This window comes from Podarcis melisellensis (genome assembly GCF_964234715.1).
Source record: "Podarcis melisellensis genome assembly, chromosome: 9".
Classification (NCBI taxonomy): domain Eukaryota; kingdom Metazoa; phylum Chordata; class Lepidosauria; order Squamata; family Lacertidae; genus Podarcis; species Podarcis melisellensis.
In genome coordinates, this window is record NC_138541.1 from 73926963 (window position 1) to 73950074 (window position 23112).

The 23112-nt window shown below is 44.3% G+C and overlaps 1 protein-coding gene across 6 annotated transcripts; it reads right to left on the reverse strand.

Annotated features, from left to right (window-relative positions):
- Positions 1–257: 257 nt before the first annotated feature.
- On the reverse strand, positions 258–23063 carry FOXM1 (forkhead box M1). 6 transcript variants are annotated; one of them, XM_081925601.1, is made up of 10 exons: positions 22921–23063; positions 19248–19392; positions 16316–16875; positions 14272–14420; positions 12255–12455; positions 9485–9613; positions 7177–7221; positions 6142–6220; positions 4455–4624; positions 258–2902 (listed from the first exon to the last, which is right to left on the reverse strand). In XM_081925601.1, exons 3-10 carry the CDS (start codon positions 16827–16829, stop codon positions 1832–1834), a joined length of 2358 nt encoding a protein of 785 aa, XP_081781727.1. In that variant the 5' UTR covers positions 16830–16875; positions 19248–19392; positions 22921–23063; the 3' UTR covers positions 258–1831. The 6 variants fall into 6 exon arrangements, with proteins under 6 accessions (XP_081781727.1, XP_081781726.1, XP_081781728.1 ...); XM_081925600.1 differs by lacking the exon at positions 22921–23063 and adding an exon at positions 20983–21091; XM_081925602.1 differs by lacking the exon at positions 22921–23063 and adding an exon at positions 21039–21057.
- Positions 23064–23112: the final 49 nt, after the last annotated feature.

Sequence of the window (23112 nt, forward strand, 5' to 3'; positions counted from 1 at the left end):
CTTCAGGCAAAGTTTGAAGGTGAGGGTGGCATATAGAAGGAAATTCAGAAAACATCCCAGGCTCTTGATGAACAGCTTCTGCTTCTGAATGAATGGCTTGGTGATCCTAAAATCCTTATAGGAATTGTTGAGAACAATCCATAGGAAGGAAAATCAATCTCTAAGAATAGAGGAATGGGGACACCAATTCACAAAGGCTAATGCTGGCCCCTTGCAGAATCATGAACGATGCTAAGGAAACACACTGCTCAGAATCACACTTTCTACTCTGGCTTTATTGCATAGGTTGTTAGAAGAAACACAAACACAGACTGTGGCTGAAGTACTTCTATGCAGGGGTTATTGATTCATTTATTTTTTAAGGCAAGGCTAGGCAATGCATAAGACAAATCACATTTCACACAATTGCTTTCTTTTCTTTTCACCCATATGATATAAGAGAAGGGAAACAAGTTTTTAAAATGTGCGTTTGAAGTTTGATCTCCTGCTTAAAGTGCTCACTTTCCGCAAATGAAGATTTCAGGATCAGTTTTTGAAGCACTTCCCCATTTCTCTAATTGCTGAAGGTTACATCAAGTGCTCAAGTTGGGAAGCTAATTTGTGCCTGGGTTGGATCTGGTTTGGCCCTCCAGATGTTGCTGGACCTCCATCACCCCTCACTTTTGGCCCTGCTGGGGCTGATGAAAGCTGGGTCCATCCAACAACATAGAGCCCCACTTTAGCCAATCATTCTAAAACTTTGAATAGCATGTCCCTATAAAGGAAGCAGCATCAGACCTGGTTTGACTACAGTGGCAGGCATTCCTACCTGGTAGTGGCCATGTTTTTTCCAACCCTGCTTGCACGAATCACTACTTGGAAGTGGTACCTGTCAGTGTGGCTGTGCTAGGTTAGAAGTTACTTTTGCCCTACTGGGAGGATTTTAGAGCATCTAAGCCGTGCCACTGCTCTGCTGGGCATTTAAGCACCAGGTGTTTCAGGAAAAGTGACATCAGCAGTGACAGATTTAAAACGCAGCAGCTCCAAATCCCACCCAAGCATATTTATAAGTTATGGCAATCAAAATCTCCCTCTTCTGATTGATTAGAAACATTTCAATCTGCTGGTGTATGAATTCTGAATAGGGTTGCCAATGTATTTTTTTCCTGGCCCTACTCCTGTTCCTTTAACAGGAGCCTGGAATAAAAAGTTGTGCAGCTAAAGCTTTCTCTTCATATGGACATAGAAATGGGAAATGCTTTGGCTGCTAAATTCCTTCATGCTAGGTTCCTATTAAAGGCACAAAACAAAGAATAGTTATTTGTTATAGTTATTTCCATAAGTGGAAATAAGTGACCGAAGGCCACGTAGGATTTCAGAGCACTTGCATTTAATGTGTAGTGTAACAGAAAACTTTTGGCAGATGCATCTCTTATTTACAAACAGAACCAGCTGATGTTCCCTCTGCAGTTATTAAACATACAAGAATCTCATCTTCTTTTGCATTTAGTCACCATCTTTATACTTTAAAAGGCACTAAAATATACAAATATATACAAAGGCCAACATATGTACATTAGATGCTCTATCAAATGGGAGGGCTATTAAAAGGGATTTTCACTATGTTTTGTAAGTAACAGACTTAGATGTCATTGATTGTCCAGTGGATTGGCTCTGTCCAATCCATAGCAATATCCATTAGGACTCCAAGCAGCTTCTGGATCATTCTATGACCAGCTGTATGATAGGATCATCCTAATGTGATAACAGCTTGGGAGTCAGTTAAAAAACAACCCACCAACTGCGTCCCTTGGTGGTTTGCACTGAAGCAGAATCTATAAACAAAATGTGGTCATTTCAGTTCAGGAATTAACTGTGACCAACTGAGATCAGTACCCAAGTTGTCATCCTCGAGGCCAGGAAAACTAACATCTAGTAGGATTTTGCTCAAACTGTCATTCATGGTGTCCAGGACCAGGCCTTCCAAGAAGGAATGGTTTTCAGGAAGAGCAGAGGCTTGAAGCTCTGGGGATGACTGTTTGCTGGTTGCAGGAGAGCTGGTCAAGGGCCCAGAGACCATGTCATTGGTTTCGGCATTTAGGAGTGGCAGCTGTGGGGAATCACATAACGATGGCCTTAAGGGAGTGCTGCCAAGTCCCAGGATGTCCAAGTTCCCCTGAAGGGATATTAATGAAGTTGGAGGGGTTCTCACAGGACTGCAAAGCAGATCGCTAGTTTCCTTGACCAAAGGTGCCAATCTCCAGGGGTCAGTAGTTGCCAGGAATGGTGCTGGGGTGGTTATGGGGGCTTTACTAGGTACGGAAGAAATGGGCAGCTTGCAGAACATCTCTTTTATTGCAGATTTAAAAGGAATGACTTCTCCCTGAGAGCAACTAAACTGAGATGTACTTTCCAGAGGATGAGTATCCGTTGCAAAGGGAGGGTCATTTCCCACCGTGCATGACTCTGACCTACTGGTGGGTTGCAGGAGGAGGACTGGTTCTTCAGAAGAAGGCAGGGCTAAGTGCTGTTTCCTTCTGGATCTGCCCATTTCTTGCCTCTCTTGTCTCTTTATAACCAGTGTGTCCAACTTGCTCCGGGATGGTGACTTGAGAGCTGTAAATGGTCTCTTCTGCTTTGCAGGTGGGGCTGGAAGGGCTGTGTCTGGTTGTTCACCCAGTTGGGCTGGCTCTACCTTTGTAGACACTGTGGGGAGGAACTGAGGGGCCCATGTGCTGGAATGAAAGTTGTCACTCTCCTCTTTTATATGCAGGGCTGCAGAGAATGATTCTTTGCTGACCCAACAGGCGTCCTGCTTTATGGACTGCTGGGATGTAAATGGAGATAACTGTCCATCACAAGTCTCCTCCTTGATGGAGATGGGAGCTGGGAGCAGGGTTGGCTCTTCACTGGACGGCAACACCTGCAATAGGAAGACAGAATGAGAGACAGTAAAGTATATTTGACAGCAAGATACTGATAAAAAAACCCCTCACAAAACAAGGAAGTAACAGAAAAGTTAAGGACATTACATTAAGATACAGATGTGCGTGTATGTGTGTCTTGATGGGTGCTCTGCTTAATATCAATTAGCCATTTGTAACGAGCTTTCCACAAATGTTCACTGTGAGGAGAAATCTCTTCCTGGCAATTGACATATGAAGATGAGGGCAAAGCAAGAGGTTGTTCTACCTCTCTCTTAGTACAGTATTGGGGAGCAGTGTCATTCTCATCCCCCGAAAGACTCCAGTACTTGGGGGACCACATGCCAGAGGCAGGTATAGCCAAAAGGTCCAACAACATCTGGAGGGTCAAATCTTCCCTGTCCCTAGGCTACACAAGCAGCACACCTTCAACAGGATCAGCTGTGAAAGAAATGCTGCCTTTTACCCCCAAGTCCAAGTAGCCCTCGTGGGCAGCTGGTAACTGGAGGCTGGTCAGCTCCTTATTTCAAGCTCTCTGAATCCTGTTCAGAGCACTGGGGAACTCCCTCCTCAGACAGGTTCCATTTTAATCCTTTAGGCCCCAAAATTCATCCTTTTCTTTCAAGCTTTTAATCGTATTTGGGATCCCTACATGCTGGCTTTAGGTTTTCAATCCTACCTGGGAGTAAGCCCCATGAACCCAATGGGGCTGCCTTTTGAGTAGATAATGCATACGGCTGTGCAGTAAATGTCTTTTATTTTTTATTCTTTACTAATTAAATTTGTATATCACCCTTCATCCAAAGATCCCAGGGTGGTGCACAACAGAAAAAACAAAACAAAATGGGAATACAAACTACAACTTGTTTTTTTGCTCCTCTTCTACTGGTGTATACTGGTAATTAATTTGTTTTGTAAGCTGCTTTGAGAGCTTTTAAAACCATTTAAACAATTTCATAATTTTGAATTGCTTCTTTATGGGTCATGGAAGCGGTTTTAAGGTATTGCTTTTATTTTCTGCTATGCCTTTTTGGTTCTCAATCTTTTGTAAGTTGCTTACAGATGTGATGTATAGTATACAATAAGTGACACATACATCTGATGATGATAGTTACAGGTAGGTAGCTGTGTTGGTCTGCTGTAGACTGCGGCAGACCAACACGGCTATCTACCTGTAACTAGAACTATGGAAGGCACCACATTGAGCTGCATGAAATGGAAGTCCATCAACAAGATATATGAAGAAGTGTGCATGCACACAAAAACCCATACCAATAACAAACTTAGTTGGTCTCTAAGGTGCTACTGGAAGGATTTTATTTTATTTTATCTGATTATGATGATGATAATGTCTCGGGTGATTGTGGCGATTAAACCCAGTGAGTGCAATATCCTTTACAAAACAGCACTATCAAATCAAGGCCTCAGTACAAATGTGGAATGAGGGGAACCACTCTGGAAGTGGGAAATGCCTGCTCCGACAGCCAGGCTGCAAATTTATTCTCATTCTCAGGCACAAGCATGGAGTTGGGTACTGATGTACAGTCTGACCTTTGGAGCAATGCACACCGGTTTGCTGCTCTGCATGGTCTCTGAGGCAGCCTGGGATGCAGGAAGAGGCATCTTTGAAGAAGGTTGAAGGATGACGGACTGACTCAAAGGAAAGTGAATTGGAACCAGGTAGGAGTTGACACGTGGCAGCAAGGGCTTCATTTTTCGGCCTAGGAAGGAAAAAAGAGGTCTTAGTCCAGTACAGTGGTACCTCACAAGACGAATGCCTCATAAGACGAATGCCTCGTAAGATGAAAAACTCGCAAGACGAAAGAGTTTTTCGTTTTTTTAGTTGCTTCGCAAGACGAATTTCCCTATGGGCTTGCTTTGCAAGACGAAAACGTCTTGCAAGTTTGTTTCCTTTTTCTTAAAACTGTTAATACCCAGGGAATCCATGCTTCGCAAGACGAAAAATTCGCAAGACGAGAAAACTCGCAGAACAAATTAATTTCGTCTTGTGAGGTACCACTGTATCTATAAAAGATACTTCCTCAATTTTAATTGATCAGCCACCGGAGCCTTCCCAGTTTTGTACTGGGAAATCTCTGCTTTCATCTCAGCAGTGTCCTCCTTCGATTCAAAACTGCACACAAGAGTAATTCCTTGTTGCTTTTCTGGGAATGGAAACACTAGACTGACTATTGTGAGTATTCTACTGACAGCTTGTTGTGGCTTGGGAAGTAGTTCACTAGCACCATGCTTTATGCTTGTACATAGACCTTTTATTTCAAACCTGGGAATTTTCAGTGTCTCCACATACACGGAAAGTCCCAGTCCTTAGCCAGTTTAGTGGACAGACGCTGGGGAAGAAGCTTGGAAAGATCTTGAATAACGAAGCTGCCTTCTGTCGAGTTAACCCAGGATCCTGCCAGATCAGTGCTACTCTGACGGGCAACAGAGGCCTTTCCCTGTACTTCTTTAAGTGGAGAAGTAAGGATTGAACCCAAGACTGTCTGCAAGTAAGCGTACATGCTCTCATGTAGCAGGTACTGCCAGGTATTGCTGAGTGCCTTGGAGGCTCTTTTGCGGGGCTGCAGTTTCACACAGGAGTTCGCCCCCAGGCTAAGAATTCTGCCTGGCCCTTACGGAGGACTGACATTTACCCCCTGAACTTTGCTTGTCTCTGCTTCCTGCCTTGTTTTGCCTTTTCCGTTACAGCCTTCCAGCCCTCACATGCACTCCAGCTGAAGACCTCCAACATGTGTAGAAAACGCCCTTGTCACGGTTCCCATTAAATCCACTGTTGGGAGGCCTTAGCAACAAGGTTAATAAGAACATGTAAAAATGGATTGATAACGGATGAAAATATAAAGTTATAATATGTTAAGATATAGAATTGAGATAAAAATAAAGAGGGTAAGGATTTGCTGAATTAAACATGTGAACTGGAATACAAAAAAGGGAGGTGTGAGGAGGTCAGGGAAATAAGTAAGTGAAATCTAAGATATGAAAAGATTGATTTGTTTTTTACTGTTTTCTATTTATTTTCTTTGTATTTTGCATTTTTTTCCTATGTATTTTTGTACTTTTTGTATTTTTCCTTTTCTTTCTTCTTTATTCTGTAACTTTTTTTCTTTTTGTAAAACTTTAATAAATATATTTTAAAAAATAATAATCCACTGTTGGGGTTTAGTTAGGGAGAAGAATCTTTCTCTGGGATTGGTAGAGATGTAGAGTATACACTCACGTGCAGTCTGTGGCTCATTTTTACGACTGCTAGAGCTTCTCATATTCTTCTGTAGATCTGGAATGTGCCGTTTTTGCTGCTACGTTAGTTTTAGATTAAGAGAGACAAGAAAACAAAAGTTAGAGAAGCTGCAATTGCCCGGCTGCTTTGTATGGATCTGGAGGGCAGTGCTGAACTAATATAAGGAATTTAACTGGCACAGTCCTACAGAGCTATGGGGCGATCTGTGTCACCTCCTGCTGCAAGCAGACACCCTTGTCTTTGCTGACTGTCACCCCACAAACCCCATAGAGGTGGTACAACAGAACTCCTTCCACAGCTGTTCTTCAGGCAGGAAGGGGGGGTGGAGAGAAAGGAGCTGAGTTTGATAACTCTCACTGCCTGAAGAAATAAAGATAAAGAGATTAATTGTGCAGTGTGTGTCGCTCTACCCACGTTCAACATGCTTGAGCACAATGGCAGAAGAAAAGGAGCAGCAGCAAGCAGAGACTGCGCCACTTGATACACGGAGTCAGTCAAACTAGCTATTTGCAAGATTATCGTCACATGGGAAAGAGTTTTTAGTTTCAGTCCTATCAGCATTGTTGGCTGCTGTCAGGATGCAAGCGATGATGCCATGAGCCTGCCCTCCACTCCCCCCCCCCCAATTGTGCTCTCCCTCACCATGTTCTAGAAAGATATATTAAGAGGCTTCATTTGCTCCTTTAAACCAAGCATTACAACAGAAATAATCTAAAAATGCACTTGCAGGTGTCTTTTTTTAAATGTACTGAAAACCCACCATTTGACCAAATATTTGCTTGTTCCCCCAAATTAATAGGCAGTGAATAAACTTAAGTATCCGCTCATTGGTCCGCGTAGTGTGACTGTAGGTAGCCAAGGCGGCCCCTGCATTTTCCACACGCTTGAAGGAGGCACAGAAGGGGAAGCTGCAGGAGGATCTCAGCTCTGACTAGTAAAGCAACCTCTATACATCTGCAGGCACCAAAAGAGGGAAGAAAGAAACCCAAGCCCAACCAGGAGGGAAGGTCTTACTGATTCCAAGAGCCCGGGTGATGCTGGTGGCTGCACATCCAGTGGCTGGTGGTGGCCAAGTATACAAAAGGAATGAAAAGGAAATTGTCAGCTAAACCGGAGAACAAAGGAACATTTGGGCACAGCAGACAGAACAGAACAATCTGTGAGTCCTCAGTGAGAAAGTATGCTGAAAGTTTTGTACAATACCAAACGCTTCCAGAGCTTCCAGGGATCAGAAGGTTAGCCCTGTTTGAGGCTGGATTGGGGGAGAACAAGGAACAGGCTCTTTTCAACAAAAACTTTTAAAATAACTACAAAGCGGGTTTCCAGGTTCATGCAACCTGCTGCCCCCAAACACACCTTTCTCTTAGCAAGGAAAGAAGTGTGGGTTGTCCATAGCAATCCATGGAGACATGGCAAAAATTAGCCCCTTTTCTTCCCTACTTGGGGTCTTGGGGGTGTGTTGTTTTTAAAATTTTGCCAACCTTTATACACACAGCCCATTTGCATCTACAAGGCACTGGAGTGCAAGGCTTCTGTATGCAAATAAGCTGTGGATTTGGCTTAGAAGAAACCTGAGACATATTTTGTACGGAGGGAATCCAAACCTCTGCCCAACCTTCAGCCTGAAGCATTAACAGGCTGCCTCTCTGTCAGCCAAGCCCTTTACAAACTGCAATGGAAGGTAACGATCTGGATTTGACATTTTTTGAACATTGGTGAAAAACAAACTTTTCAGATGAACGCCTTTTGCTTGAGGGTAGACATACTGCTGCCCATTGACTACTATGTTAATATATCGGATTACTTCATTAATTCCTAGGAGCAGTTTTCATCCCAATGTTTAAAAATGACTTCTCAATGGCAACCAGGAATTCATGTGTCTAGACTAGAGGTGGGGACCATAGAATCATGGCAGAGTTGGAAGGGACCCAAAGGATCACCGGGTCCTGTCCTGCAATGCAGGAATCACAGCTAAAGAATTCCAGACAGCTGGCCATCCAAGCTATTTAAAAACCTTCAATAAAGGAGTCCACTACCTTCCAAGGTAGTCAGTTCCACTGTCAAACAGCTCTGTCAGATAGTTCTCCTGCACACATTCTACCTTGTCATTATCCTTCATAAACTGTGGTGCCCAGAACTGGTTGAAGTATTCCAGGTGGGGTCTGACCAAGGCAGAATAGAGTGGGACTCTTCCTTCCCTTGACCTGGACACTAGATTTCTGTTGATACAGCCTAGAACAGCATTAGCTCTTTGCTGCTGCATCATGCTGTTGAGTCATGTTAAGCTTGTGGATCCTTTTCACATGTACCACTGGCAAACCAGTTGTCCCCAATCTTATACTTGAGCATCTGGTTCTTCCTTTCATTTGTCCTATTGAAATTCATGTTGTTACTTTTGGCCCAGCTCTCCAATCTGTTATCCTGATTCTGTCTTCCGCAGCATTAGCTACCTCTCCTAGTTTGGTGTCATCTGCTAATTTGATAAACATCCCTTCAATTCCTTCATCCAAATTGTATATAAAGATGGAGAACAACAACGGGCTCAGGACAGAACCCTGTGGCACCCCATTTGTCACTTTTTTTCCAGGATGATGAGGAAACATTAGTGAGCACTCTTGGGGTTCAGTCAGTCAACCAGCTACAAATCCACCTAACAATAATCTTCTGCAGCCCAAATTTTACCAGCTTCTCTGCAGTAATTTCGTGGAGGACTTGTGTCAAAAGGCTTACTGAAATCAAAGTTACAGATAGGTAGCCGTGGTGGTCTGCCATAGTCAAAACAAAAAAAATCCTTCCAGTAGCACCTTAAAGACCAACTAAGTTAGTTCTTGGTATGAGCTTTCGTGTGCATGCACACTTGGTATTTGAAGAAGTGTGCATGCACACGAAAGCTCATACCAAGAACTAACTTAGTTGGTCTTTAAGGTGCTACTGGAAGGATTTTTTTTGTTTTGAAATCAAAGTATGTTAGTTGCACATCCTGTGGCCCTCTGGATATTCCTGGACTACAGTTCCCATCATCCCTAACCACTGGTCATGGGAGTTGAAGTCCAGCAACATTTGGAGGGCCACATGTTCCCCACACTTATCTAGACAATGAGATAGCATTCCTTAACCCTCTTAAAAGGTTTATAGCCACACCAGTACTTAAGAATTTCCTTTCTGTGAATTCAAGTGATCCATTTCCCTTCTAATACCAAACCTAGCTGATCCAATGCTCACCAGCATGTCTTCACCTGCCTCCTCAGAATGGAAATAGCCAGGTGCTTGAGAAATCAGGAGTTGGTAGGGCAATCTCCTTTTCTGCATGAAAGGTACTCACTTTGAACACTTGGTCCAGTGTCAAATAGCGGTTGGCTTCAGGGTGAATGGTCCAGAATGAGATTTTGCCATTGGCAGATGTCTCTCGAACAAACATGTCATGAAGAGAAAGATTGTGCCTTATAGAGTTCTGGATGGGAAAGGAGAAATGCTGGCTGTTTTTTGTTATCAGTGGATTCTTCAGATAAAATCTTGATAATTCACAAAGACCTTGGCTTTGAATCCTCTGTATCTACAGGGGCTGTGCCCCTGCCATATTCCCCACTTTAACCCCCTAGGACTTCCTCTTCCCGCCCCATGCATCTGCCGAGATCACTTTTCACCTTTCCAACCCAATTTTCAAGCCGCTTCTCTTCTGTAGCCCTACTTTGCACCCATTTTCACCTTTACCCCCATGTCCATGACTCCTCCTCCTCCTCCCTTTGTGCAAGCTCCTTTGCACACAAACCAGCCCCACGGCAACCTGATGCATCTTGCTCCTCCCACACACTGTAACACCCTTTTTGCCTTCTGCTCAATTTTGAAGTGACCACCCCATTATTCTTCAGACCATTTCATGCCCCTGCTTTCATCTTCACTCCCATTCCCATTCCTCCCTCTTTGCTCCCATATTTTCATCTTCACTCCCCTTTTCCGTTCACCCTCCTTACTTTTCTCAACTCTCCCTTACACCAATCACCCCCCATTTCCATGCCTTATCCTCTCCCCTATGGCGCAGCCCCATTTGCCCACACTCCCCAATGCTGATATCTGTTACTGTACCTTTAAGACGAATGGCTTCTTAAGAGCAAGCCTCTGAGTTGGCTTGGTCAGTAGGAGAAGATTAAATTCGGTTGGTGGATATTGTGTTTATATGGAACTTTGCTCGTTAATAAAATATCTCCTCTAAATTACTGTATTGAATCTGGAACTGGTACCAGGAGTGAAATACATTATGTGAAGGTAATGTGAAATATTTGAGGGCTCTGCATCTTTGATCTCTCTTGCACAAGGCAGTTGAGCAGCAGGGCCAAGTTTAAAAGAGCCCCCGTTTTCTGTTCAGTGCTTCTCCCTCCTTGTTTTATTCAGACAAGAAGTCTGAGTAAAGTTGAGAACTATTTCATTTAAGGTAACATCTGGTGACACGGGGGTTCTGTTTGTGGTGATTATTATTTGGCGGCTTCTTTGTATATGCAAATAGATGCTTGGTTTTGCAGTCAGGAACTGATGAGCATGCATGTCTGAACCAGGAGATTTTGCTTGCCAATTTAAGTAAACTCTTTTGTGGTTCATTTCATATTCTGAATTCACTTCCATCGCCCCAAGGCCATGGAATTACATAGTCTTTGCTTCATGGCTGCAGTACAAATGGATGTTTTCCATATAAATGTGAACAATCCATCAGAAGTCAAGCAGCACATATAATATGCTTCAGTAAAGTCGCTTCATACAAACCACTGGACCCTCAAATGCTAAATGATCAAGTGATGCACACTGATGTGTGCCTTTCTTACATGCAATTGCATGGAGTTGCTTTCACAATAATTTAGAACAGCGTAACACAGATGGCAGGTATCTACATTGTAAATATACAGTATGGCAAGAGACCATGAATGAGTGAATAGAACCTCACATGCATACTAAAAACACCAGGCTCATCAAGATTGTTAATTTCTACAATAATGCAACTCCACAAAGGGTTCACATCAATGCCTGTTCATATCAAACTGCTTTTCATCCTGGTTTTATTAGCTATATGCATATGAATGTGTGTGTGTGTGTGCGCGCGCGCGCGCTGCAATTCTGCACAGGTATCAAGAAAGTACTGAAAGCGAAATAAATTGTACAGCAAAACTTCCTGAGAACCTCAGTTTTCTTAAAAACAAAACAAGAAAAAATACACAACCGCAGGTTTGTTGCATTTCTGGCTGAAAAGATGTTCACCCACTTGGAAGATAATACCTGCAGAAATCTCAGAAGCACAGGTGTGGAATAGGAGTGCATAGCTCCTTACCCCTCCTCATGATAATAAACTCGAGGAATTATTCACAATATGGACCTACAACAAAGTACTGCAGTGCAGGCTGCTCCTTTTCAATGCTTCCATTAGTTGGCAAGGCTCCCCTTCCCCCTTCCGTTCTACTTGCCTTTGTCTTCCCCTTGACCTCACAGTCAGCATTACATGGCTACTGAGAAACTCCCCCACTGCCTGTAGTCCCCCCCCCATGTTTTTGGTACAGTGGTACCTCTACTAATGGACACGATCCGTTCCAGGGTGCCGTTCGCACCCCAAAAAGTCCATAAGTAGAGTGCCGCTTCTGCACATGATGCAATAGAGTGCTCCTGCGCATGTGCGAAGCGCGCAGAACGCTTCTGCGTGTGTGGCGAAACCCGGAAGTGTACACTTCCGGGTTTGCCGTGTTCACAACCCTAAAATCTGCAACATGAACCTAACACAACTAGAGGTATGACTATAGTTCTCCAAACCTTGGGGTGCCCCCAAGCCTGCTACAGACTGAACTTAAGAAACAGGGGGAATCCTATTCAAAACAAGACAAACAGAATTATGCAAAAGCAGATGAATTATGTTAATGTGCTTAATTTCTATAGTTAATGTAGGTTGCAGGATTCTGCTATTCTTGGCACAGCATTTTAATTCCCCCCCCCCTGCAGAATACACATAGCCCTGGTAACATTTGCACCCGAAGGGAGAAAACTGATAGTTGTTGCATACTGCACTTTCTCTCCTCGCTTTTCCTCATGCAAGCTTAACAGGTCACAGTATTTGTTACCTTCCAGCCGGGCTTGGCTACATGCTTGAAATAAGGGAAATGATCCTCAATCCAGGTGTAGATATCTTTCAGCATCATGCGCTTCTTCTCAGTGCTGTTGATGGCAAACTGGATCATGGCCATATAGGAGTAGGGGGGACGTTCAGAGAAGGACTCCTGCCATGAAGTAGTAGAGGAAGACGCTGCAGAACCTTCCTCGGCCTGACAAGAAGACAATATGAAGGGTACGGGGCCTGTAGAATGTTAGTTATATGAAGAGCGTCTGGATTGTGATGTACCAAACAGTGAACCTCTGAATAGGTTAGGGTTGGCCATTTTATTGGGCAAATATTAAAGAAATAAAGTTCACGGGGCTGCATCCCTGCTTGCCAATCCCCACTTGTGAAGCCCCCACCTGCTCCTCAGAGAGAGGAAACCTTTTTGGCTCCATGAGTGAGATCTGGGAGCTGGGCATGTTTAGCTTGGAGAAGAGGAGGTTAAGGGGTGATATGATAGCCATGTTCAAATATATAAAAGGATGTCACATAGAGGAGGGAGAAAGGTTGTTTTCTGCTGCTCCAGAGAAGTGGACACGGAGCAATGGCTCCAAACTACAAGAAAGAAGATTCCACCTAAACATTAGGAAGAACTTCCTGACGGTAAGAGCTGTTCGACAGTGGAATTTGCTGCCAAGGAGTGTGGTGGAGTCTCCTTCTTTGGAGGTCTATGAGCACAGGCTTGACAACCCTATGTCAGGAGTGCTCTGATGGTGTTTCCTGTTTGGCAGGGGGTTGGGCTCGATGGCCCTTGTGGTCTCTTCCAACTCTATGATTCTATGATCTTTACTTTGATTGGCCCTCTTGGCCAAATTTGACAGGTGGGTGGGTCTAAAACAATGGGAGTGGGCAGGGGATACAAACCCTGCTTGAATCAGGAGCGGGCTTGGATGGAATCCTAGCAAACTGAGCAGGATTAAACCTCCATGTTCTTCCTGTGCATCTAACCCAGACAACACTTCTGCCTCAGGAGCAGGGAGGTGCAGAGTGGTGGCAGAACAGGACGGTTTTAGGGAAGCTGCCCCAGCCTGCTCTAATAGTTATTCTGCAAATTGTCTGTGCTGCGCACCTGCAGGCATCTCCCTAGTCCTCTTCTCTTCTCAAGGTCCATTAGCAAAGCATTTCACAGAAGTCTGTTGCAATACTGTAATTCGCAGGCCTACCTGTGGCCGCCAGCCAAACTGCAGCATGGCAATGGACTTACCTTCTTATGCTATGTACGGTTAATTTAGCAGAAACATAACATTGAAGCTTACATTAGGAAAACCCAGGTTTCCTTACTGTGTTTGTGAAACTACATAGTGTGCTGCAGTGAACAGAATGTGGGACATGAGTCAGGTTTAAATTCCTCCCAAGAAACAAAGCTGCTCACCGCATGACCCTGCACCAGCTGTTCTCTCCCTGGTGAACGTCAAGGTGGGATTGCAATGTAATAATTGCAATCCATTATTATTTATAGCATTATGCAAATATGAATTAAAGCAACCCATACGCTGGGAACAAGTAGCCTGCCGTTGCTATCGGGTGAAAGAAAGGTGCACTTAAGAATGAAGGTTCCCATCTAAGCAAGGACATTTCATGGAACATTTGGCACCATAAATATAAATATCTCCAGTGTTAAGCCAGTTTGCAGTGAGCCTCCTTGCCCATACAGGGTTGCAGTTACCAATCCAGAGATCTCCCCTGCTCGTTAAATTGTGAAGTGCCTGAAGATAAAAAGTCAACAGCAGCCTATCCCACACTAGAAGCACTGCTGGTCCTTCTGTCTACCTCCTTCCCTCCCTCCCTCCCCTGTTCACTACCATGGGCAGAAGGGGGCAGACCAACACTGGGAAATCAACAGATGAGAGGGGTCTCTGCAGCCGGGTCTCACAAAAGTGCAGGTACAAGAGGAGTCTCCGAATTGCAGTCTGGCCCTGTGCACAGACACCTGGCTCGGCTTCTCTTTCCTTGGCTTTTATTTGGCTGCACACCATGCTTACCTTAATAACTTTCTGCTTGGGGGTCTGGTTCTCCTTCTCAGTTTCTTTTTTCACACTGCAAGGGCTCAGTCCACTAGAGCTCATATTGCCCAGCCACTGAATGTTAGTCAGACTGTTGTCCAAGATACTGCTTGTTGTCTCCGCACTGCCTAGATAAATACAAACTCTTAAGTTCTCATTCTGTAGCCCTAGATTCCCAAAAGAAGGCTTCAAGGTTATGCCTTAAGCAGACAGAGTTCAGAGTTTTAAGTAGAGAGAGAGGCCCACAGTGGAGTTTGGGCAGCAGCACTTGAAATAAATTGAGCTTCACATGCTGTGAAGCTCAGTCCCGTGCACAGTTATGGTTGCCAACATGTCATTGGCCCTGCTTCTGTGCCTTGAAGTACAGTCTGACAGACAGAAATTTAAGAATGTAGATATTATTGTTGAAGGAGAACAGTCAATTTTGGTTGTCAAACATAATCCGTTCTGGAAGACCATTCAATTTCTGAAACGTTCAACAACCGAGATGCAGCAGTTTCTTGTACTCAAGCAGAAGCTGCATTGGACATTCGGGTTCCGAAAAACAATAAAAAACCGGAACATTTACTTCCGGGTTTTCAGCGTTCAGGAGCCGAAACATTCGAAAATGGAGCCATTTGAGAACCAAGGTTTGACTGTGCTAGATTCTATTCCCATTATTATATGTTGTAATTCCTGGAATGCAAGGGGTTGGACTAGATGAGCTTTGGGGTCCCCTCCAACTCTATAATTCTATGGTGCTATGATTTTACCAGTCTTTTATGAATCTTTAGTAAAAGACAATATATAATTTAAAGATTGGAAACTGACATCCACAGATTTAAACCATAAGCTCCCCCACTTTTGCTATGTTATCCTTAAGGCTGCCTCGTCCCTTGCCTGGAACAATTTGTTCTAGTTCCACCACAATTTTTCCTGCCTACCACATTCAAAGTAGCAGAATTGTGACCTCCTCCATTTCCTATACTCGTTCCATAGACATGCCCCTGTCAAAGGAACTGATTTGCTCTGAACCCGGTGCAAGAAAATCCATTTCCCCAAGAGGGGAAATGTAACAAACAGCTTCCCCTGTACCTCTGCCTTTCCTACCCATGCTGTCACAACAGATTACCGTATTTTTGGCCCTATAGGACGCACTTTTCCCCCTCCAAAAATGAAGGGGAAATGTGTGTGTGTCCTATGGGGCAAATGCAGGCTTTTGCTGAAGCCTGGAGAGCGAGAGGGGTCGGTGCGCACCAACCCCTCTCGCTCTCCAGGCTTCAGGAAGCTATCCACAAGCCTTGGGAGTTCCCGCCGGGCTCCCAAGGCTTGTGGACAGCAGCCTGCAGCCCGAAACCTGGGGAGTGCAGCAGAGCACACCCCGGGTTTCGGGCAGCTCTCCGCAAGCCTGGGAGCCCGGCGCGACTTCCCGCTGGGCTCCCTAGGCTTGAGAATAGCAGCCTGCATCCTGAAGCCTGGGGCACGCTGCACACAAGACTATGAGGAAAGACTATGAGGAAAGTGCACTTTGCACACAAAAGAGCACTTTGTACAGAATAGCAATCTGTTGTGAGGACAGGCTAACGCCTCTCTGCTTAGAACAGGTTCCCTGCTTCCAGGCTCCAGGGCACAAGCATCCAACAGCACCCTCCACTCCCGCCAACCTGGGGCTCCAGGACAGAGCACTGCACACAGGTAAGTAAGGGAACGGATAATACCTGGTACACTTTCCACCACCACCCTCTTTGCCATTTTGGAATACTGTATTTTGCACCAACTCCTCTCTCCTAAAAGCAGTGCTTTTGGGGTTAAAAAAGAGGTGCCAGTACTCGCATCTTGATATATGCATTGTGGTATATCACATATTGATATATGCCAGCACAAAAGAGGTGATGGTACTCCATACTGGTGAGTAGACCCAAAATGCACTGCCTAAAAGCCACCCTTCCTCCCCCCCCATAGGCCCTCCCATCCCCCCGCCAACTAGCAGCAGTCAATCAAAGAGAGGGCTGCCCCATGTTTCATAAGAAAAAGAACTACATACTGTTTTCTTCCGGTTCTTGTCCATCCACAGACAGCAACTCTTCCATTAATGCAGAGCTTTGCCCAATGTACTTTTCCTCCTCTTCTGCCTGGTTGTGGGCAGTGCTGTGCTCCTCATCGGATTTGAAAAGATTCCTGAACTCTCTTCTCTCCATTCTAGGAGAGCTGCTACTGATGAGAATAAATTTGCTAGGCCCATTACTGCCAGATTCTTTCCCCTTGGCTGTTAGAGCATCAATGATACTTTGGACATCTGTGTTAGCAGGAATAGCTACCACCTGGGCATCTGACAAGGTCGGGTGGTCTATTATCTTAATTCCCCCCACAGGGACTTCTCGGTTTCCAGGTTCCGTTTTGTCTGTGCCGTGCTCCTTAGGCTTTGCTTCTTCCTGCTTAGGAGACCCAACATTCTGGCCACTTGGCTCATCTCCTGCTAAGGCGCTCGCCGCATCGCTATGTGGGAAAGACAGCTTCCGTCTCTTGAGAATCAGGGGCCTGTGAGGGCTGCTCTTCATCCTTGACCTGTGCAGTCAATCTCCATTGAGGACAGAATGAAGGAACCTGAAAAACACAAAGAACAACATTTCTGTCCAGTTACGGGAACATGTGACAAATTGCGAGGGAGTGTCTTGAAATCAGCTGCTAGGTTTCCTGCAATATATTTTTTTAATGAATGAATGGTGTTCTACAGTAGGAATCTTCAATCTTTTCAAACCTTGGGTCCACATTTAACCCAAACATGTTTTTGAGGATCCATTTCTTAATATTGTGCCCTACCTTGGACCAGTGCGTCCCGTCCTACTACTCTACCTCAAGATCAAATAGTGCTCTACAGTAAATGCAGGTATGTGAAATAAGAGCTGATTAATGATACATATGCAACCTCAAAGTTTCAGAAACAGTACGTCTCTGAATATCATTTGATGGGGAGCAACACAAAGGCTACTGCCTCCCAGGCCCTGTTGGTGACTTCCCAAAAGCATATGGTTTGCCACTGTTGTTATGCATGGACTGGGTTGCCTGTGTTACATTAGCTGGACCAGGCAAGGAAAGTTTTCTAAACTGGAATTTAGAACTGGATTCCCCTCTCCCTTTGGGAACATTAATGTGCTAGAAATGACCAACCCAGGTATGAACAGTCAGACAGCTACTAACTTTTCATTTGGGCCAGTAACTTTTGTGGTTTGTGTGCGAGGCTTAGCAAAATAAAGGAAATAAATAAATTAAAGCTCAGAATAAGACTTTAATTTCCTTATTCTTGGAGGGAATGTGCTATCAGGCTTTCTTATTACCATAAAAAATATGCTGCTAGCTGTAAAAGATTGGCTGGGATGTGAGCAAATAAACTGCAGCTGAATTCAGAAAAGATGGAGGTCCAGTTAGTGGATAATTCAAAGGACTGGGCAGGGTGGCATTCTGTTCTCGATGGAGTGGCACTCAAAGCTTGAAGGTGCTGTTTGATCTGGCATGAATAGCTTTCCACCCTGTCGGACTAGTACATCAAGTGCAATTCCTCCTGGACAGCCTAGAGGGCCCCATCTGCCTGCCCTCCTGAGGTCCCAGACCTATGGAAAAGGAAGCTGCAAAGTGCAAGAGATGGGCCTTGGAAGCGCTGGTTCAGTTACACCCAAGTGCCTGACACTTTTGTCTTTGAACACTAAGATTTTAATCCTATTGCCAATGTGTTTTTACTGCTCTACTATTTTAAACTGTTTCTGAATTGTTTTATTTTGATTTTTTTTAAAAAAAAATTCTTCAAGCTGCTCTACATCTGCGAGCACTAATACTGAGGGGTAGGATATCAATCACATATCTAACTTATTAACTAACTAAGAGAAGACTCCCTGGAAAAGACCCTGATTTTGGGAAAGATAGAGAGCACAAGGAGAAGGGGACGACAGAGGACGAGATGGTTGGACAGTGTTCTTGAAGCTACCAGCATGAGTTTGACCAAACTGCGGGAGGCAGTGGAAGACAGGAGTGCCTGGCGTGCTCTGGTCCAGGGGGTCACGAAGAGTCGGACACAACTAAACGACTAAACAACAACAACAAGATATTTTCATGATGAACTCCCAGTGTGCAGTGTTAGAAATTGGGATAGAAAAGCTAGGAGCCAAATGGCTCCTGGGACCTGGGTTCTGGATACCAAAACAGAAAGTCTAGTTGCCATTTCCGGGGAGGGTCATCAAAACTTTTTATTTATTATTTTGATAAGCATGAACTAATATGCAATTCACAAAAGTGACACATTGTTAATATCACACAAATTAAACAAGTATGAACGGAAATTGTTAATACTTGTTTAATTTGGTGTTTACAATAAAAGTACTGGTGCCATACTTCAGTTTTCAAAACACTCTACTCTTTATTATTAAACTCCTTAACATATTGCCTATCCTTAACATACGTTTGAGGCTTCAAAGCACATACATTTCAGTAATCCTTGAGTGTCAGCCAGGCGCAGAAAAGGTCACCCAGACCTTTAGAGGTGCTCACAAATGGATCATTTTCAGGCGTGAAATGCGCCTGGCGCCCTGCTAATTTCAAACCCTGCCAGTGTGTTAGGCTCTGCTTTCACTGAGGGTGAGCCTCCACTCACCATCAAGCAGAGAAGCACAGAAGCTGGCAAACCTTGATTTTTGCACCATGTATATGGTCATTTGTAAGGCAGCACTGATTCTCACCTAAACTGAGGGAGAAGGCTCCAGCCTCTTTCCAGATTCAGAAACTGAAGTCATTCTTGCCTTCATAATTTTGAGTCTAGATTACTGAAATGTTCTTAACGTAGAGCTACCCTTAATGATAGTTTAGAAGCTTCAACTAGTACAAATGGAGCAGCCCGCCTTATGATGGATATGGGTTAGCAAGTGTCTGTTAAATCGGGGGCTCCTGCTTGTATTCTGGGTACAATGCAAGGCACTGGTTATTATTACCTTTAAAGCCATAAATAGACGGGACTAAGAGTTTCATTGATTTTTACTAGTGTATTATTTGAGGTTTCCCCCATTTCCTCCTGTAAGTACTGGAAACAGCTGGCAATGTCCTGGCAACTACTTTTTCCCTGGAAAAAAGCTGATCCTGCAAGGAAACGAGATAAAATCCTTCACAATCCCGGTATTTATTTATTTTAAAATAAATTTCTTAATTTCATTTGGCAGTATATAATAAACAAGAACTGTTACAAACGTCTTGAATGTCTTTGCATTATTCACCCATAAGAGCATTCAGAATATAATGAATGAAAGGAAAATACTTTGTCACACTATACAAATTACAACACCAGAATATACTCTAATCAAGAAATCCTTCTCTGTTCTTCCTGCCTCATGTAAGATAAAAACTTTTGCTATGCCAGCTAAAAAGAATTCGAGTTGTCCCCATTTCATCCTGTAAGTACTGGAAACAGCTGGCAATGGCTTTGCCACTACCTTTTCCCTGGAAAAAAGCTGATCCTGCAAGGAAATGAGATAAAATCCTGCCAACCTAGCAGTTCGAAAGCACGTCAAAGTGCAAGTACATAAATAGGTACCGCTCTGGCGGGAAGGTAAACTGTGTTTCTCTGCGCTGCTCTGTTTCACCAGAAGCGGCTTAGTCATGCTGGCGACATGACCCAGAAGCTGTACGCCGGCTCCCTCAGCCAGTAAAGCGAGATGAGTGCCACAACCCCAGAGTCGGTCACGACTGGACCTAATGGTCAGGGGTCCCTTTAACTTTAATCCCAGTATCACCGAAAGAAAACTGTATTAGCTGCCTCCATCAGAAGTCTTTGCACCTCAGAATATGGCCAGCTCTTGGTTCATGTAAGGCTTTGGCCAAACTCATCCCGCTTTGCCAGAATTCACTTCAGAATGCATCCCAAACACTCCTGTAACCATACATACAAAACAAGGGAAGAGCAACAGTGATGAGCAAACTCTGCCATTATGGTTCCTCCCCAGTTCAATTTTGAAAACCTCTGCCCCAGAAGAACAGGCGGGGAAAGTCCCACATTGAAATAACAAATAGAGGAAAGGGGGAAACATGTTCCTGAGCTGAATGACAACCATTTGAGAAAGCACAAGCCATTCTTCAAAAATCTATCCAACTGTCATTTCTTGAAATCAGAAATCTTTGCTCCCGTGGCTATTCTGGTGAATATAGAAGTAAGTGATCAGATTTAATGGAGAACAAGAGGGACATTAAACATTTGTATTATCTCCATGGTAAAGGTAAAGGGACCCCTGACCATTAGTTGTGACCGACTCTGGGGTTGTGGCACTCATCTTGCTTTACTGGCCGAGGGAGCAGGTGTACAGCTTCCGGGTCATGTGGCCAGCATGACGAAGCCGCTTCTGGTGAACCAGAGCAGCGCACGGAAACGCCGTTTACCTTCCCTCCGGAGCGGTACCTATTTATCTACTTGCACTTTTGACGTGCTTTCGAACTGCTAGGTTGGCAGGAGCAGGGACCGAGCAACGGGAGCTCAACCCGTCGTGGGGATTCGAACTGCCGACCTTCTGATCGGCAAGTCCTAGGCTCTGTGGTTTAACCCACAGCACCACCCATGTCCCTATCCCCATGGTAATGAGGCCCAAATGTTCAGGAATAACTAAACCGGAAGGTATTTCCCAAGTGAGCTAGCGCAGCAAGCTGCTAATGATAGAGTAATTAATAACAACATTCTCTCACCAAATGGAGCACAAAAATAAGATGAACTCATCTCATCAAGGTCCTCTGTGACAGACCTGCCCCTCCACAGTCTCCATGTAGCCGTTAACAGAGGCCAACCAGTAGGAATGCCCAACATTCCATGGAGGTTATTACTACTCTCCCTCCAGCATCAAGCACATAGGAGCTACACAAGCTGTTCCCAGCATCACAATGAGCAGTCTTCAAAATATGGCTAACATTCATCCCCTTAAAAATCTTAGCTATTATAATCACCCCATGTGAAGGACTTGGTAACTTTGTAAACTCTTGTTGCAATTGACATTGATGATTGAGCAAAAGGACTGGGTAGTAATGACCTTCTTTGCCCATCCATTTGTTTACACATGAACAGTTTATTCAAAGTTGCCTGTTTATGTAGCTGATCATATACATGATTGTCTGAAGTTCATTATAACATACTTCCAGGTAAGCGTATGCAGAATTGCAACCCCAAAGAGGTGCATTTATTTATTATTTAGTACTAACTCCAGAACTGCTCAAGACTTAGCACTTCTTCCCAGAAGTTCAGCATGGCTGATCAGCGAGAAGGAAAAGGAAAATACTTTTTAAATTATTCTACTTATTATACAAGTGATGTTGATTCTTTCTTTTTTTGGCCAGCTTAAGAGAATGTTAGTTGAAGGTGTCTGGTTGTGCTGATGCGTGTGTACCATGTAGTCTCTGCCATAGTGTTTTTTGGACAAATTGCTGTCATTTCTTGCCTTCATGAATACTGGTCCATTGGAAGCACCTCAGCCTTGCTTTGCAGAATGCTTGCATTCTTTTGTAAGAAAACTGTGGGATAACTAGCCTCATATAACCAACATGCTTAAGTCTAATCAATGCATGAAAGTGTTAAAACCACAGAATAAGCTGTCGCCTGCTAGGCTTTTCTCACCTTGGGAGGGATTAAGTAATCAAGCCTTTGTTCCCCTTCAGTCTACCAGAGAAGTTCAAAGGGTGAAAAGGTTTTGAGCTGGTTGCTACAGCTCAGACTGCATGGCTCTTACAAGCCATTATTGTGTTCCTATACCAATAATTTAGGAACTTCCACTATTGCAACTAAATCAGGTTTTACTGCCTATGCAAAATTTTCTGACTGCTGTATGGAAAAGCATATGAACTTGGTCTTTGGAGTTTATAAATAAACCATTAATACCTTACTTTTTTTCCTATGCTGGGGAAAAGGGGAACTTTGGAAGGAATTTAGAAGGGCATATTTTAAAGGTCTAACAGCTTATACTTCCTTGCTTTGCTGCACATTCTGTGATTTAAAATCTGTGCTGGATTTCTTGCACCAAAGAGTACTGTACTTACCCAAACTGGATCTTGACATCTAGGAATTCTCCTGTTTACATACCATTTTTTTCCTTGCCACCAACAAAAAACAATAACAAGCAATAATTGCACCTCACTGCTGCTGCCCATAAAACACCCTCATATCCCCAGCCTTGCCCAAGGGGGCGTGGGATGGTTAAGCAAGGGACAGAGTCAGCCAAAAGCTGGAGATTCAATAGCAATTACTGTTAAGCTTCTCTCTTAATTGTTGTAGGAAAACCATATACTTATATAAAAGGGCTGGTGCTGTGCAGTTTTTATTGTAGTTACTGGTATGTTTTAAACAGATTTTATACGTGTATCTGGTTTTAATTCTATCAGTGTTTAGGGTTTTTTATTTTTTGGTTTTTCTACGTTTTTTAGCAGCTCTTTAGCAGAGAAAAAGGTGGGGTATGAATATAATAATAGTGGTGGTAGTAATAATAGTAATAGTAGCGCCACCAGCAGCAGCAGCAGCGCCTTTCTGGGGCTCCTTCGCCCCGCGGCCTCCCGGCCGAGGCCCCTCCCGGCCGCGGGGCGAGTTCGCGCAGGACTAGCGCCTTAACTGAAAGCGCCGTTGAGACGCCGAGCTTACGTCACCTTCGGCAGCGCCGCCTCGCTCGCTCGCTCCCGGCCGGGAATCTCCTCCTCGGGCTTCGCCGCTCGGCTCCGGGGCGGGAGGGGGACCCCGCGCCTGGCTCCTGCCGGGGCGCGCGCGCGCGTGTCTCTGGCAAGCGCCGCCGGCCTCTTCGCCCGGCGACTCCTTCTCCGCCGCCGCCTTTTCCTTCGTCC